The sequence below is a fragment of the Neoarius graeffei genome, chromosome 12 (assembly GCF_027579695.1).
Source record: "Neoarius graeffei isolate fNeoGra1 chromosome 12, fNeoGra1.pri, whole genome shotgun sequence".
NCBI classification, from domain to species: Eukaryota; Metazoa; Chordata; class Actinopteri; order Siluriformes; family Ariidae; genus Neoarius; species Neoarius graeffei.
This window is the reverse complement of record NC_083580.1, coordinates 22,302,190-22,318,701: the sequence shown is the minus strand read 5'-3', so window position 1 is coordinate 22,318,701 and position 16,512 is coordinate 22,302,190. Positions and strand designations below refer to the sequence as shown.

The following is a 16,512-nucleotide window of genomic DNA, read 5'->3' as shown; positions in this document are numbered from 1 at the left end:
AGAAGGAGTGCCTGGCGATCAAGTGGGCGGTCCTCGCCCTCAGGTACTACCTGCTGGGACTCCCTTTCACCCTCTGTTCGGACCACGCGCCCCTCCAGTGGCTTCACCGCATGAAGGATGCCAATGCGCGGATCACCCGTTGGTATCTGGCACGCCAACCCTTTAACTTCAAGGTGATCCACAGGCCGGGGGCGCAGATGGTCGTGGCGGACTTCCTCTCCCGTCAAGGGGGGGGGGGAGTCGGCTGCGGGCCGGACGGCTGCCCGGCCTGAGTCGGGCGGTGGGGGTATGTGGCAGCGGGGGCGTGGTCTAGCATCGGTCTGTGACAGGAGGGTGGAGTCGGGGAAGTTAAGTGGCAGAATCACTACACCTGTTGTTAATTGATGTGTTTGTGTGTCTTCCCAGTGACCGCGCCCTTCATAAGGAGAGAGAGTGAGAGCAGAGGGACTCTCTCCACAACCAGACAGCTGATGTGTGTGCGTGTGTCTGAGTGTGTGTTTGCAGCTGAAAAGCTGAATAAAGAGAGTTTTTGTGAACTCAGTTCTGTCCTGCTGTCCTTCTGTGCTCCACCCATTTACACGAACTGCCACACACCCATACTTTTATATGTTGATCAAAATCAGTCATTAGTGACTAATTCCACCAAGAAATGTATGATTATTTTTTCTTTTTGGTTAGAATGAATTGAATTAAATAATAATCAATCAGGGTCATATGAGGCCAATTAACACAGAGAATACCATGTTTTATTTAAAAAAAAAAATTGTCCTGTAATGCTTTATATGTCTTTTTCTGTGGGCTCTATTGGCTGACCTTTCTGCTCAAGTCCAAGCTGCGCCACAGCTCCATGGTCAGATTCCTTCATCATGAATGCCTCATCCACTGGAACTAGTTCACGTGCTAACTGTCCATCGTCTTCATCTACTGCTAGCCATCGCTGACAGGGGAAAAAATACCTGAAACACATCCAAAGGTCTGATTACACTATTGAATATTTACTTAATCAGTTCTAAAATCTGGGTCTGTCTATAGACTATAGATCAATAGGTGTGTCTATTAGTGTTGGGACAGATGGTTGCTTATTTTAGTGGGATAGTGATGCCATTGTACATTCCCCATCTGAGGTTTTAGTTAGGGATGCAACAATGTGATATTTCTATGGGAACAGCTTTGGGAAATGATCAAGGCTCAGGGTCCAGGGGAATTGTCTTCATTCACAGTCTTGTAGTCCTATACATTGTTCAACATACTGCACTATTTTGAGCATATACAAAATAGTGTATTTGAAACGCTAAAAGATAGTTAAAAGCAGTATTAGGTTTAAGGCTTAGCTATTTAGCTCTTGTACAAAAAAATGGAGCACCTCCGAAAGACTGGAAATGTGTAGATTGTGTAATTGTGATAGTAAACGTTTGTGTCATTGTTTTAATACATATGCATGAGAGACACATTTACCTTGTCTCTTCCTTCATGTCCACAATGTCCACACGGTCCAGGTACCACCCTGCACTGGCCTGTTTGTTATCATGGCGAATCCTCAGCTTCCTCAGCTGCCCCAAATCGACTGCCATGAGGGTGAACACATCCACCTGAGAGAAGACAGGGGTCAAACTGGAAATGTTCTTTTTCTGTTTTTTTTTTTTTTGTGATTCCGTTAATAATGTTTCTACATAGGTCTGATGTGGCTTTAATGTGAGTACCAGCCATAGATATACATATTAGAGACATAGGTGATGACGGGATTCTACTGTATGTGTAATGACATGAATTTACACTGATGCCATACTGGTATTGCTTCCTTTCTGTGAAAAATAAATGATCGTCTCTAGGCATAATCACAAATGACACATACATTTAAATATAATGGTGAGAAATTGCACTCAAGGCATCAAAATTTACAAGAGTCACTGACATTAGCTTGGGCATGTATTGTTTCACATTCAAAGATAAAATGATCTTTTACTAAATCAGCTAGTTTGTAAGATTAGACTATTCATTTGATGCAGTTTAGATAAGCAAGTAAAGCCAGAAACTACAGGTCACGGTGTATTGTGGATCCAAATGATAAGACTTTGGGATTTTATTCAAGTTTTCAATCAACTAAATCATGTAGTATATGATTTAAAAAAGAATCAACATAGGATAAAAATTTTATCACCTGTCCACGCTCAAACTTATTGAAATGATTGGATTTGCGTAGCTTTCTCTCGCCTGTGTCTCCCCTCTCACCGTAGATGTTGATATAGACATTTGCATCTGTCCCAGCACCCCACATGGTGCCAGTGAATACATAGACCTCATATGTGTTCTCTGGAAAACACATACACACACACACACAAAGTATAAATACTATGGCTATAATCTGTTAAACCTAATGTTCTTCTGAAACTACTGTATACTAAAACACACTACTGAAACTTCTCTTGCTTCCCCCCCACCCATCACTCTCCTTCTCCATACCCTCCAGATCTTCATAATCCTCAGCCATTAGTTCCACCACAATCTCTCCGTCCTCCTCATCCCGAGCAAGCCACCGGCTACAGGGAAAGTGGTACATCTTTACCACCTCTCTTAGCTCACCTGGATCTTCTTCTTCCTCCTACACATAGAAAGAGAGGAAGAGATAGAGGGAGAAAGGAAGCAGAAAGATGGTTCTCTATGGTTTGAAATCTTGTTTGCACTTTTTTTGTCTTTGTAAATAGTTGCTAAGGCTCAAATAATTTGTGTTCACGAGGAATCAAATGTCTTGTCTATCTGTAGTCTTGCTCACCTTTTTCTTCTTTTTCTTTTTCTTGTCTTTCTTCTCTTCTTCTTTCTTCTCAGGTTTTACCATGGCCATGATGAGTCGTTTCACTTCCACATACTCCAGGAACCAGCCAGGAGCCAGTCCTGCTCCATTGTGCCCGATACGGATCTTATAGACACACCCCACATCCAGAGCCTCAATCTAACATGACCAGTTGGAGGAAAGCGGTGGTGTAATTGTAATGTCTTTGAGATGAGCATATCTGAAACTTATCAAGTATTGTTTTACAGGGGTGCTTGAAAGTTTGTGAACCCTTTAGAATTTTCTATATTTATACATAAATATGAACTAAAACATCATCAGATTTTGACATAAGTCCTAAATGTAGATAAAGAGAACCCAGTTAAACAAATGAGACAAAATTATTGTACTTGGCTAATTGTTTATAAAGGAAAATGATCCAATATTACATATCTAGTGTAGCTGTCTGGTCAGTAGCTTTCAAACCAGTGGTGAACCATTACTATTAGAGCTGGGACTTGAGCTCAGCCAAAACTTAGCCAGACACACCAAAAAGCAACAAAGCAAAGGATTTTGCAAGGGATTAGTGGCAGGGTGCCAGGTAGTTCCATTGTATGTAGTTGTTGATGTTGATTTTAAAAGTAACTAACTAAATTCCATAGGGAAATGAATACTTAAGTCTGAGTGAAAAATACTGGGGCAAGAGTGCGTGGAAGAAGAGTCTGGAGACAGAAATCTTAGTTTCTCAGTCATTAGCCTGTGTTACTTGCTCTTGATAGCACTGGCTTTACTGCTTAGCATTCGCTAACACTACTGATGAACGTTACACCAGCTGGAAGGTGACATCACTGCAGTTAAGCTCGTGTTGGCCTTTGAGAAGGCTGAGGGCGATACATTTTTCATCCCTCCCACTATAAATCAAAATCTGATTGGTTAATTCATGTCATTTCCTACATTAACATACACTGCCATGGCTTTCTGTCCCGGCAATGAAGTTCTAACCAATGAGTGAACCAGCTCTAAACCTTTCTCTGCCTAGAAACAACAAACAAAAAAAATCTCATTGGATAACTCTATGTTAATACTTTCAGGACAGTAACCCTTTCATTTCTGAAGCAAATTTGATAGAAAATGAGGCAGAATTAGAATAGAATAATTATAAGCAAATTCTGAAAGAATGAAAGAAATTAAATATAACATTTGAAATGCTGATATGTTTGGGCCTAGAAGGCCCTGACACCTTCCCTCTGTTTCAAATATAATGCATCATCTCAACTGGCTAATCCTGTTTCCCATCAAAGTTGCTGAGAAACAGGTCCTTCAGGGTCTCTCAGAAATGCTGATGTGGCCTGAGTTTGACAGCCCTGGTTTATGGTGCATTTAGACCAAATTCACCAAGAGCGTCAAAACAATGAGAAGTTTATAATTTTTTATGTGAGTCAGCACCCCCTCTGCGGTGAGCAGCAGCATGACCATTGGTGGCGCATCTTGGGTAGTGAGTACATCAGAACAAAGTTGAAGTCTGGGCAATTTGATGGTAATGAACTATGATGTGATTCGGTGGCAACCAATCAGAATTTAGAAGTGCTCCACTCTAAAGGATACTACAGAACGCAACTATGTACATTTTGGTTCCATTCAAACTGTTCCCAAGTACAATGGAGAAGAAATTAATAATTGCAGTAGAAGTTTTCCGCATTATTTATGATGTGTCCCTGTTTGCAACACTATTTATATGCAATATTTTCACTCTAGAATTTTTTTGCTTTTAAGCAGGAATGCAATTCATTGGCTCAAAACAACACCGATTTGACCAATTACAGAAATTAGCCACTAAAATTCAACCAGGACCACAGTTACTTTAATATAGGCTGCACACAAAGTAACATTAATATTAATTAAAGAACAAAGCTAGTACCGTAATTGTGCCCTATAAACCAGTGTTTCTCAACCACTGGGCCGCAGCCCATTAGTGGGCCACAAAAAGCCATCTAGTGAGCCACGAATTTTTTCCCAAGTTGAAGTTAATTTTTTACTCATAGTAGGGTACACTTGCTGGGTAAGCTATGGTCACATTACAGCTCATGATGCGTTGCAATGGGTTATCGATGAAAATGAGGCATTTTGATGGTGATATACATGTGAGCACCAGATCTTTAACCCAGCCACATATAAAAAGTTGTACACCTCCATGCTCTTCCAGGTTTTCATCTGTTTGTCCATGTAGAACAATGTCTGCAGCACCAGGTAGTTTGAAATGTCAGGGAACTCAACAGATGGATAATTTTCCAACTCGTAGGAAAAATCCTTCTTTGTTAGCGTGTAAGGATCTATCCCACTGAGTGGTTTCTATATCCACTTCTTTAGAGTGTACTTCTTGGTTTTAATAACTTGCTTGTTTGCTGAACACAAACATGGCAATAAGTTCTTGTGTTAATCGACCAGACTCCACTTTTGGATCATTAATCCCTTTTGACTGAGAATGCCCTGCATGCATGGTTTTATGTTGGCTTCTGGAACGTGCATAGAGTTTTGAATACAATACCTACAATTCAAAACAGTTTGTTTTTATAGCACTTATTTACTTCCTGGGCTCCCATCTGTAACAGGAAGTGATGCTGCATTCCATTAATGCACTTTACAATCGATTATTAGATTCTAATAGAATAGATGAGCCAAAATAATTGGGGATCTTTTTTAATGGGCCCCAACTCATAACAAGTATGAATAGGTGGGCCTCAAAGCAGAAAATGTTGAGAACCCCTGCTATAAACTAAAATTTGAAATTTGACTTAGCACTTTGCATGAACACAAGTCACATGACACAAATGGCTTTGAATTAGTTTATGTTAGTTTATTTTCTAACCAAACAGGTAATAGTAATTGTTTTCCGTCATCAATCAATGTCTTACCTTACCTACATTTAAAGAATTTCATGAGGTTTACTGGTCAGTTGGCACAAAGGTACCAGTTGATGTGTGTGTTTGCTTTGTGGCCCCTTTAAATGAGGTTTGCAAGACCAAGCATTCTAAATGAACTTGTAGTCGCCTATTGCATCTACGTCACAGAAGTTCGACAGCATCATTGACAGGACAGCCAGAGCAAATTTTGATGGTATGTTCAAAGTTTGGTTTGAATGTACCATTAAAGGGTAAAAGTAAATGGAGGAGTTCTGTTGCTAGATAGATTAAGCAAAGAAAAAAAATGCTTCCTTGAATAGTACATCACCTGAGTAGTTTTTGTGAACTCAAGAAATAAAAACAGTCGACTCAGATATTTGGCATCTTGAGTTTAGCACAACACACATGTTCACACACCTTAAAGATCTCAGTGGTCCCTCTTTCAAAGTTGTTCGAGCGGCTCCTGAGCTGAATGACTTCAGTCTTGCCCTCTTCGCCATAGATTTGCAGAAACACCTTGGCATCAGTGCCAGCTGCAAATACTTCCCCCGTCACAACTGTAACCTCATAGTTAATTACTGCAATCACAAAACATGTATCAGTTAAAAAGCTAAGTACTGTACTCTAATTTGTATTGTCCAACTTTGGGCACACTGAAGACAATCTCAGAAAGTTCACTGTTAATTTGGTAGCAGTATTTTGGAAAGCATTTTATCCTCAGGATTTGGAGTGATCCCAACCTGACATGGAATGGTACATTCAGCCCACTTGAGGGTGGTGAATCAAGTGGGCACTGAGATTCTATCATTATAATATAAAGGTAATACTGTAACTATTTCTGATGTGCGTATCACATTATTCTGGTATACCATTATCAATAGAATCACTTGTGTGGGTGGGTGTGTTCTTGTACATTTTTCAATATCCAGTATTTCGCTTGGGTAGATCTCAACCTCCACTTTGCCATCAGCCTCGTCTTTGCAGAGCCAGCGGTGACTTGGGAACATATACTGAAGGCCATGCACCGGTACCCAGATCAACACACTGTCCAGGAACCAACCTGCCTGCAGGCCTTCATTTGTGTGGCCAATCAGGAGTCGATTTATCTGCAGGACCCACCCACAGGGAGGTGAGGTCAACAGACAAATTCAATTTAAAAAAAGTCACAGTCACAGCACATAGACTCAAGAAGACTTCAATATTTTCACATTTCATTCTTGCTATATATCTATCTACACTAATCAGCCACTTTATTAGGAAAACCTGCTCACTTGTGCAATCATCCAACCAGCCAATCATGTGGCAGAAGTGCAATCCAAATCAAATAAAATCATGCAGATACATATAACCAGCCAATTTCTGTAAAACAGTGTACTGGAGATAATTTGCACAGTTTTAAAGGTGCATAGGCTACCAAATATCCATCCATCCATTATCAATAACCGCTTATCCTGTGCAGGGTCATGGGCAAGCTGGAGCCTATCCCACCTGACTATGGGCGAGAGGCAGGGTACACCCTGGACAAATCACCAGGTCATCGCAGGGCTGACACATAGAGACAAACAACCATTTACACCAACGGTCAATTTAGAGCCACCAATTAGCCTAACCTGCATGTGGAAGGAAACCCACGCAGACATGGGGAGAATATGCAAACTCCACACAGACAGGGCTCAAACCCAGAACCTTCTTGCTGTGAGGTGACAGTATTAACCACTGTGCCACTTGCTACCAAATATTGATTAGGTTTATGTCTGGTTTTTTTTTTTTAGTTTGTTATTTACTAGATACATTTTATTTGGAAGACTTTTCATTTCATTATTTTTATTATATTTTTCACTATTCATTATTTTTAAGGTATCTCTCTCATCTCATTTTCTTCTGCTTATCCGGGGCTGGGTCGCGGAGGCAGCAGTCTGAGCATGGAAGCCCAAACTTCCCTCTCCTCAGACACCTCGGCCAGCTCCTCGGGAAGAACACCGAGGTGTTCCCAGGCCAGCCGAGAGACATAGTCCCTCCAGCGTCTCCTGGGTCTTCCCCAGGGCCTCCTCCCAGGGGGACATGCCTGGAATACCTCCCCAGGGAGGCGTCCAGGAGGCATCCGAAAGAGATGCCCGAGCCACCTCAGCTGATTCCTCTTGATGTGGAGGAGGAGCGGCTCTACTCCAAGCTCCTCCCGAGTGACTGTGCTTCTCACCCTATCTCTAGGGGAGCGCCCAGCCACCCTGCGAAGGAAACTCATTGCGGCCGCTTGTATCCGCAATCTTGTTCTTTCGGTCATTACCCAAAGCTCATGACCATAGGTGAGAGTCAGAACATAGATCGACTGGTAAATTGAGAGCTTTGCCTTTTGGCCCAGCTTCTTCTTCACCACGACAGACCGGTAAAGTGACTGCATCACTGCGGAGGCTGCACCGATCCGCCTGTCGATCTCACGCTCCATCCTTCCCTCACTCGTGAACAAGATCCCGAGATACTTAAACTCCTCCACTTGAGGCAGGACTTCTCCACCAACCTGGAGAGGGCAAGCCACCCTTTTCCGGTAGAGAACCATGGCCTCAGACTTGGAGGTGCTGATTCTCATCCCAGCCGCTTCACACTCGACTGCAAACCGCCCCAGTGCATGCTGAAGGTCCTGGTTTGAAGAAGCCAACAGGACAACATCATCCGCAAAAAGCAGAGATGAAATCCTGTGGTTCCCAAACAGGATTCCCTCCAGCCCCTGGCTGCACCTAGAAATTCTGTCCATAAAAATTATGAACAGAACCGGTGACAAAGGGCAGCCCTGCCGGAGTCCAACATGCACTGGGAACAGGTCTGACTTACTGCCGGCAATGCGAACCAGACTCCTGCTCCATTCGTACAGGGACTGGACAACCCTTAGCAAAGAGCCCCGAACCCCATACTCCTGAAGCACCCCCCACAGGATACCACAAGGGACATGGTCGAATGCCTTCTCCAGATCCACAAAGCACATGTGGACTGGTTGGGCAAACTCCCATGAACCCTCAAGCACCCTATGAAGGGTATAGAGCTGGTCCAGTGTTCCACGACCAGGACGAAAACCGCATTGTTCCTCCTGGATCCGAGGTTCGACTATTGGCCGAATTCTCCTCTCCAGTACCCTGGAGTAAACTTTCCCGGGGAGGCTGAGAAGTGTGATTCCCCTGTTATTGGAGCACACTCTCCGGTCCCCTTTCTTAAAGGTCTCATTGCATCGTTTTTTCATTAATTTTGCAGTGGTCTCTAGTATGAATGAATGCCCTATGAGCCAGTTTTGGTGAAAAAAATGCTGTGGTTCTCCTGTTTTAGGCTGTTCTAGTTTGGTGGAGGAGTGGGTGGCAGGAGAACGACAGGATTTCAGCTCTTATTCAGTAATATTCATGACATGTAAACGTGTTACCTCTGATTGGCTAACAGCACTGTGATACTACCTCCAGTCGGTCAGAACAAGCGGATGTGGGTGTCTTTGTAAAAACTGTTTTGATTGGCTATTATGGTCTCGACATCGATGTTTTGACCACTAACAATGTAGATAACACAAATTTTACATCACATTCAATGAGATTTAAACGAGACTAAAGATGGTGACTTACAAATAATGTGTAAACATAGTTGGAGTTAATAAAGTTTGAACAGCATGAAGGAACATACCCCAACCCCCTGAAATTAATAAAAAAAATTCTCAACGGATTTGGCATAATATAAAAAGGTCGTTTTTTACTCAGAAAAAGCGGAAATCCACTGAAAAGCGGAAAACTCTCATCCCTGCCTAGCTTGTGACCATGTCATGCATGCTAATGTGGAGAATATGAACATGCTATTTTGTAACAAAAACCTTTGAACAAAACGTTCATGTTTTACTTACAGCTTGTGAGCTGGTGGTCGATCGTCTTGACGGTACAGATCCAGGTATTAAAAACAACCTCGAAGCAAAACCACTACTGAAGGCACCGAAGTTTGAAAAGTCACTGTGGTTGAAATGATCAGAACACAGTACTAATGTTGCATTATACTTTGTTGGTGGTATTCCAAAGATAAATTCCAACCATTTCTTCTTCAGCTCTTCTATCTTGGACAAGAAATGCAATGTTGATGTGTTACTGCCACAAATAACACAGGCACGAACTTGTTCAGCCATGTTTTCAACTTGCTGTTAGGTCCTCTTCGTTAGCTACTGATGAGATGGGCTCTGCTATCTCTCCTCGTGCTTAAATCTGAACTTTCTTCCCATGGGCGGTTGCAAGCCAAGGTGGGTGAGGCCATGAATACTAATTTTCGAAGTGACTTGAGTTCGTAGGGCTTTTTCAGATTTGCTCGTTTTTCCGACTATTTTCTTTCATAAGCTAATACAGGGAATGGGAGGAGAATTACATTTTCACATGCAGCATGCATATGCAACTCGGAGTGAACTATGGTATTTCAAAAAGAACCAGTATTAAATGTTTTTGGTGGAATGGCACCTTTAAAAAGAGGGACCACCACCCCGGTCTGCCACTCCAGAGGCACTGTCCCCAACTGCCACGCAATGTTGCAGAGGCGTGTCAGCCAAGACAGCCCCACAACATCCAGAGACTTGAGATACTCAGAGCGGATCTCATCCACCCCCGGTGCCTTGCCACCGAGGAGCTTGCAAACCACCTCAGTGACTTCGGCTTGTGTAATGGACGAGTCTGCCTCTGAGTCATCAGCCTCTGCTTCCTCAATGGAAGACGTAATGGTGGGATTGAGGAGATCCTCAAAGTATTCCTTCCACCGCCTGACAATATCCCCAGTCGAGGTCAACAGCTCCCCACCCGCACTGTAAACAGTGTTGGCAGAGTACTGCTTCCCCCCCCTGAGGCGCCAGACGGTTTGCCAGAATTTCCTCGAGGCCGACCGATAGTCCTCTTCCATGGCCTCACCGAACTCCTCCCAGTTCCGAGTTTTTGCCTCTGCAACTGCCCGAGCTGCGGCACGCCTGGCCTGCCAATACCCGTCAGCTGCCTCAGGAGTCCCAGAGGCCAACATGGCCTGATAGGACTCCTTCTTCAGCTTGATGGCATCCCTTACTTCCGGTGTCCACCACCGGGTTCGGGGATTGCCGCCATGACAGGCACCGGAGACCTTGCGGCCACAGCTCCGAACAGCCGCGTCGACAATGGAGGCAGAGAACATGGTCCACTCAGACTCAATGTCCCCCGCCTCCCTCAGAAGCTGGGAGAAGCTCTCCTGGAGGTGGGAGTTAAAGACCTCACAGGTAGAGTGCTTGGCCAGACATTCCCAGCAGACCCTCACCATATGTTTGGGCCTGCCAGGTCTGTCCGGCTTCCTCCTCCGCCAGTGGATCCAACACACCACCAGGTGGTGATCAGTTGACAGCTCAGCCCCTCTCTTCACCCGAGTGTCCAAGACATAGGGCCAGAGATCAGATGAAATGACAACAAAGTCGATCATTGACCTCCGACCTAAGGTGTCCTAGTGCCACGTGCACTTATGGACACCCCTATACTTGAACATGGTGTTCGTTATGGACAAACCATGACTAGCACAGAAGTCCAATAACAAAGCACCACTTGGGTTCAGATCGGGGAGGCCGTTCCTCCCAATCATGCCCCCCATGTGTCACTGTCGTCGCCCACGAGAGCGTTAAAGTCTCCCAGTAGAACAATGGAGTCCCCAGTCTGAGCATCTCTCAGTACCTCTCCCAGGGACTCCAAGAAGGCCGGATACTCTATACTGCTATTTGGCCCGTAGGCACAAACAACAGCAAGAGCCCTCTCCCCGACCCAAAGGCGCAGAGAGGCGACCCTCTCGTTCACTGGGGTAAACTCCAACACATGGCGGCTGAGCTGGGGAGCTATAAGCAAGCCCACACCAGCCCGCCGCCGCTCACCGTGGGCGACTCCAGAGAAGTGGAGAGTCCAGCCCCTCTCGAGGAGCTGGGTTCCAGAGCCCAAGCTGTGCGTGGAGGTGAGCCCAACTATCTCTAGCCAGTACCTCTCAACCTCCCGCACAAGCTCAGGCTCTTTCCCCCCCAGCGAAGTAACATTCCATGTCCCAACAGCTAGCCGCTGTGTTTGAGGATCAGGTCGTCGAGGCCCCTGCCTTCGACTGCCACCCAATCCACACTGCACCAGCCCCCTATGGCTACCTCTGTGGGTGGTGAACCCACAGGAGGTCGGGCCCACATCACCACTTCGGGCTGAGCCTGGCCGGGCCCCATATTTTTAAGGTATCTACACAGAAATTCTGAATGAAATTGGCTGGTTGGATTGAACGTCTTTGAGAACTTGCCACAGCTTTTCTGCATAATGTGACTCTTACTTGCTTCTGTGTCTGCAAGTAAAATCTTGCATAGCCTTGACGATCTCTTTATCTGAAAACTGGCCTATTATTAAAACATGTTGCTTTTTTTAGTGACACAAACATTTCTCTGGAACACTTAATTTTGCCTGTAACAAGGTGGATTAGAGATTGCATCCGCACAAGTTTGGATAAAACTGTCTGTTAAATGAATAAGTTCACTGTTGCAGGCAGCTGCCAAATATTCTCTCGACTGTTTGCATCAGTGTAAGTATGCCAACATGTACACACACTGTCCTTCTTTTCTTCTAGGAAAAGTGTGTGCAAGAAAGGAAAATTAAGAATGACAAAGAGAGTAAGAAAGAAAAACGAAAGAAAATTCAGTATTAAGAGGAATTAGAATTACCTCTGTGAGTGTGAGCTAACCAATATTATTAAGCATTAATACATGGCGTTATTGAATACTCGATTCTGATTGGTCAATCATGGTATTGTACAGTCTGTTATTTCTGAATAGCAGACCGATGCTGTAAATAACAGACCGTTGCTATGGACACAGATCTGATCATAGACTCTGGAGAACCATGTCCAATCATATTAATCTGCAGAAAGAAGTCCAGTAAATTTCATTGCTTTAATAGTCAAATTGATAATGTCAGCTCATTCGCAACATCCTGTGGCAAAAAACAAACAAAAAAAAACAGTAACTCAGCAGAAAACACTATGCAAGATTTTTCAAATATTAATTTTAATCTCAGTTTAATGTGAAATATAACACTAAGTAGACTAAGCTTAAGAAGGCTACAGTTTATATTGCTATGGATGTAGTTCCTACTGTAGAATCTAACAGACTATTTTTAAATCAATATTTTGTGTCAAATTATTGATTTCTTTGGTAAGTATATAATTTATTCTTAAAGCACATTACATAAAATCTCAATGCTCTGGCAATATAAGAAGAATATTTAGAATGATCACATGTTAAGAGCCTGGCACCATGATTCAATTTGCCATTGAATAGTGATAGTAATATAAATTAATATAATTAATTTTTTATCTCATCTCATTATCTCTAGCTGCTTCAACCTGTTCTACAGGGTCGCAGGCAAGCTGGAGCCTATCCCAGCTGACTACGGGCGAAAGGTGGGGTACACCCTGGGCAAGTCACCAGGTCATCACAGGGCTGACACATACAGTAGACACAGACAACCATTCACACTCACATTCACACCTACGGTCAATTTAGAGTCGCCAGTTAACCTAACCTGCATGTCTTTTGGACTGTGGGGGAAACCGGAGCACCCGGAGGAAACCCACGCAGACACGGGGAGAACATGCAAACTCCACACAGAAAGGCCCTCACTGGCCACAGGGCTCGAACCTGGACCTTCTTGCTGTGAGGCGACAGCGCTGACCACTACACCACCGTGCTGCCCCACATTTTTTTATTATTTTTTAAAATATATCATGAAGAAAAGTAATTTATGCATCAAATAAATCAAAGCATGTCTTAAGTTTTCCTTTAAAAGTAGCCATGTAATAAGTGTGATTCAACCAAGATCCTACATCATCCTGTTGGGGTTTATTTTGCAATAACAACCAGCTCACTGTACATTATCTCTTTCATATCACATGAGAGGGAGTGCTGTTGTACTGAAATCAGCATGGCTGTGATTCGGTTGCAGAGGATAATCACAACCGTGCTGATATTCAGGACAGCAGCACGACCTTGAGTATGATCTTGCTTTTATACAACAGCTCTATAAACAAGAAATTAATATTGAGGAAGACATTATTGACATTTCAGACACAATATGGGCAAATGCTGTGTTTATTTTTGTTCCGCTATCAGAAATGGATCCGAATCAGTTAATAATTTGACATAAAAGCATATGAATAATTAATCAAATCAATAATTTGACACAAAATATTGATTTAAAAATAGTCTGTTAAATTCCACAGTTGGAACTATGTCCACAGCAATGTAAACTCTATAGCCTTCTTAAGATTTGTCTAATTAGCGTTATAATTCATGTTAAACTGAACATTAAATTTAATTAAAAAAAAACATTCCTCAAAATCAGAATCTTTTCATTTATACTACATTCCTGTTAAAGGTGCTTCCAGTACAGTTCCCTTCCCTTCTTTGATTTCTTCTTCATCTGACAAGCTTTCATATTTAAAAAAAAGTTATATTTCTGAAAAGTAAAGACTGCCATGTCCACTAACGGTGTTACTAACACAACTGTAGTAACTGTTTCAAACTAGGAAGTGGACTTTTATGTGGCAAACACAGACAAGCAGAGTGATACACACAGTGAAACTTCCCTATGCCATTAGAGTAAATATCAGCACTCTTGGAACACCAATCAAATTAGTGGACCAGAACTAAGTGTCACATAATATATTTGATACAAAGAATTTTAAGTGAAGTACAGAGTCATTTATAATTATTAAGAAAAGTTCAGATGTAAGCTATTTTATCAGAACCTGGAGAAATGTGTGTGTGAAAATTCACCTTGCCGAGGTCAACGGTCTCCACAGTGAAGATGTCAGTCTGGCCGGTCTCAAAATAGTTATTGTGAGTGGTGTCTGAGGCGACAAGCAGGATCTTATTGGTGTCGCCTTTCTCACCGTAGAGTTTAACAAATACTTTTGAGTCTGAGCTTGCACCACTAATGCTGCCTGTCTTTATTGCGATGTGGTAACTCACATCTTTAAAACACAAACACACATACACACACACATTTTATTTTTGGGGCTAAATGGTAATGATTTTGTGTGTGTGTGTGTGTGTGTGTGTGTGTGTGTGTGTGTGTGTGTGTGTGTGTGTGTGTGTGTGTGTGTTTTAAAGATTTCAGAACTCACTGAACAGGCGTTGGCCATCAGCAGTGGGCACCAGCTCTCGCACTATCTGTCCATCATCTTCACTGCGATCCAACCATCTACAGAGAGAGAGAGAGAGAGAGAGAGAGAGAGAGACATAAAGACAGAGAAAGCACGATTGCATGTGAGAAAGGTTTAAGTCACTATTTGTGGTTATATGTGGTATGACTGCTTATGTATGTCTGACCCTTAATACATGGTCGTTTCATAAACCCCAAATCAGAATAAATTGGGACAGTATGGAAAGCAGGGGTTTCGAAATTTACTTTGACTTGTATTTCCTTGCGGGCAGGACAAACCCAAGAAATTTCATGTTTTGTCTTGTCCGCTTCATTTCATTTGTTAATATACATCCGTGTGTGTGTGTGTGTGTGTGTGTGTGTGTGTGTGTGTGTGTGTGTGTGTGTGTGTGTGTGTGTGTGAGAGAGAGAGAGAGAGAGAGAGAGAGAGAGAGAGATTACACGGTGGCACATTTGATCATATTGATATGTAAATTTGTGCAATAGAAGCATTAAATATTAAGTATTTTATTATTGGTGCAAAGATATAAAGTTTATCTTTGTGTGGTGAATGTATATTTCACAAGTGAGCGATGCGAATGAGTGTTATATTTTTCAACACGAGAAGATAAACTTCATATCTTCACGCCACCGTGTAATGTTCTTTATATTATATCAACACATCCACAAAAAATACACAAGTTAATCAAAAGAATTTTAATTTTGAACCGGTTCACCATTTTTACAACGTGTGTCAAATCAGTGGAAAAACACTGGGAGTGACATCATCGGAGTGAAATATCAGAAATCATTATGCATACAGGACACTTTCAATGGAATAAAAACATGTATTCTATTCCCTTCTAGTGGGTTTCATTCATTTGGTTTGATAGTTAAATTATATTGGCTGGCATTGAGTGGTCTATCAGATATATTCCATTCAGCTAGCATGATACTGAACAAGTCGAAGACGAGTTCAACATCATGCTAGATGAATGGAATATATCTGATATACCATGAAAAAAGCCAGACATTATTATTATTATTATTATTATTATTATTATTATTATTATTATTATTATTAAATCTAATAATAATAATTATTAGAATCTAATCTAATCTAATTATTATACGGTACATACGTACACATTCTCTTTTCCAGTTTTTTGATGTCCATTGGTATGTTTTTCTCTTGTAAATATGAATTTAAGTGATAAGCGATAAGCAATATGCTAACAATATTGCATACTATCAAACCAAATGAATGAAACCCGCTAGAACAGAATAGAATACATGTTTTTATTTCATGGAAAAGTGTCCTGTATGTATAAGAATATGCAATATTGTTAGCATATCGCTTATCCTACATGTATTACGTCACTCTACCCACTGGAGAATGAGCATTGAATATGGTTTATGATACTGCATGGTTGTCAAGACAACATGATGTCACACATCGGAGCTGATGTGAATATTCAATGAGAGAGTTTTCTGCTGCGCATGCGCAGAAGCATTTCACCGGCAGAACACTGGATCAGAATCAGCATTGGATATTGGTAACACCCCTGTTCTTAACTTTTTGTAAAATCTATAATTGTTCCATCGAATGTATATGTATGTATAATATTATTATTATTATTATTATTATTATTATTATTATTATTATTATTAAGTC

The 16,512-nt window shown here is 42.1% G+C and overlaps 1 protein-coding gene across 1 annotated transcript in view; it reads right to left on the bottom strand.

Annotated features, from left to right (window-relative positions):
• LOC132894886 (lipoxygenase homology domain-containing protein 1-like) overlaps positions 1-16,512 on the bottom strand; it is a 157,856-nt gene that overhangs the window by 103,437 nt on the left and 37,907 nt on the right. Inside the window, exons 16-24 of the mRNA XM_060935019.1 lie at positions 14,821-14,897; positions 14,471-14,667; positions 6,581-6,773; positions 6,085-6,245; positions 2,771-2,947; positions 2,461-2,599; positions 2,159-2,310; positions 1,456-1,589; positions 814-956 (exon numbers count right to left, since the gene is read on the bottom strand). Of these exons, the coding sequence (XP_060791002.1) occupies positions 814-956; positions 1,456-1,589; positions 2,159-2,310; positions 2,461-2,599; positions 2,771-2,947; positions 6,085-6,245; positions 6,581-6,773; positions 14,471-14,667; positions 14,821-14,897 (1,373 nt within the window). The remainder of the gene's footprint in view (positions 1-813; positions 957-1,455; positions 1,590-2,158; positions 2,311-2,460; positions 2,600-2,770; positions 2,948-6,084; positions 6,246-6,580; positions 6,774-14,470; positions 14,668-14,820; positions 14,898-16,512) is intronic.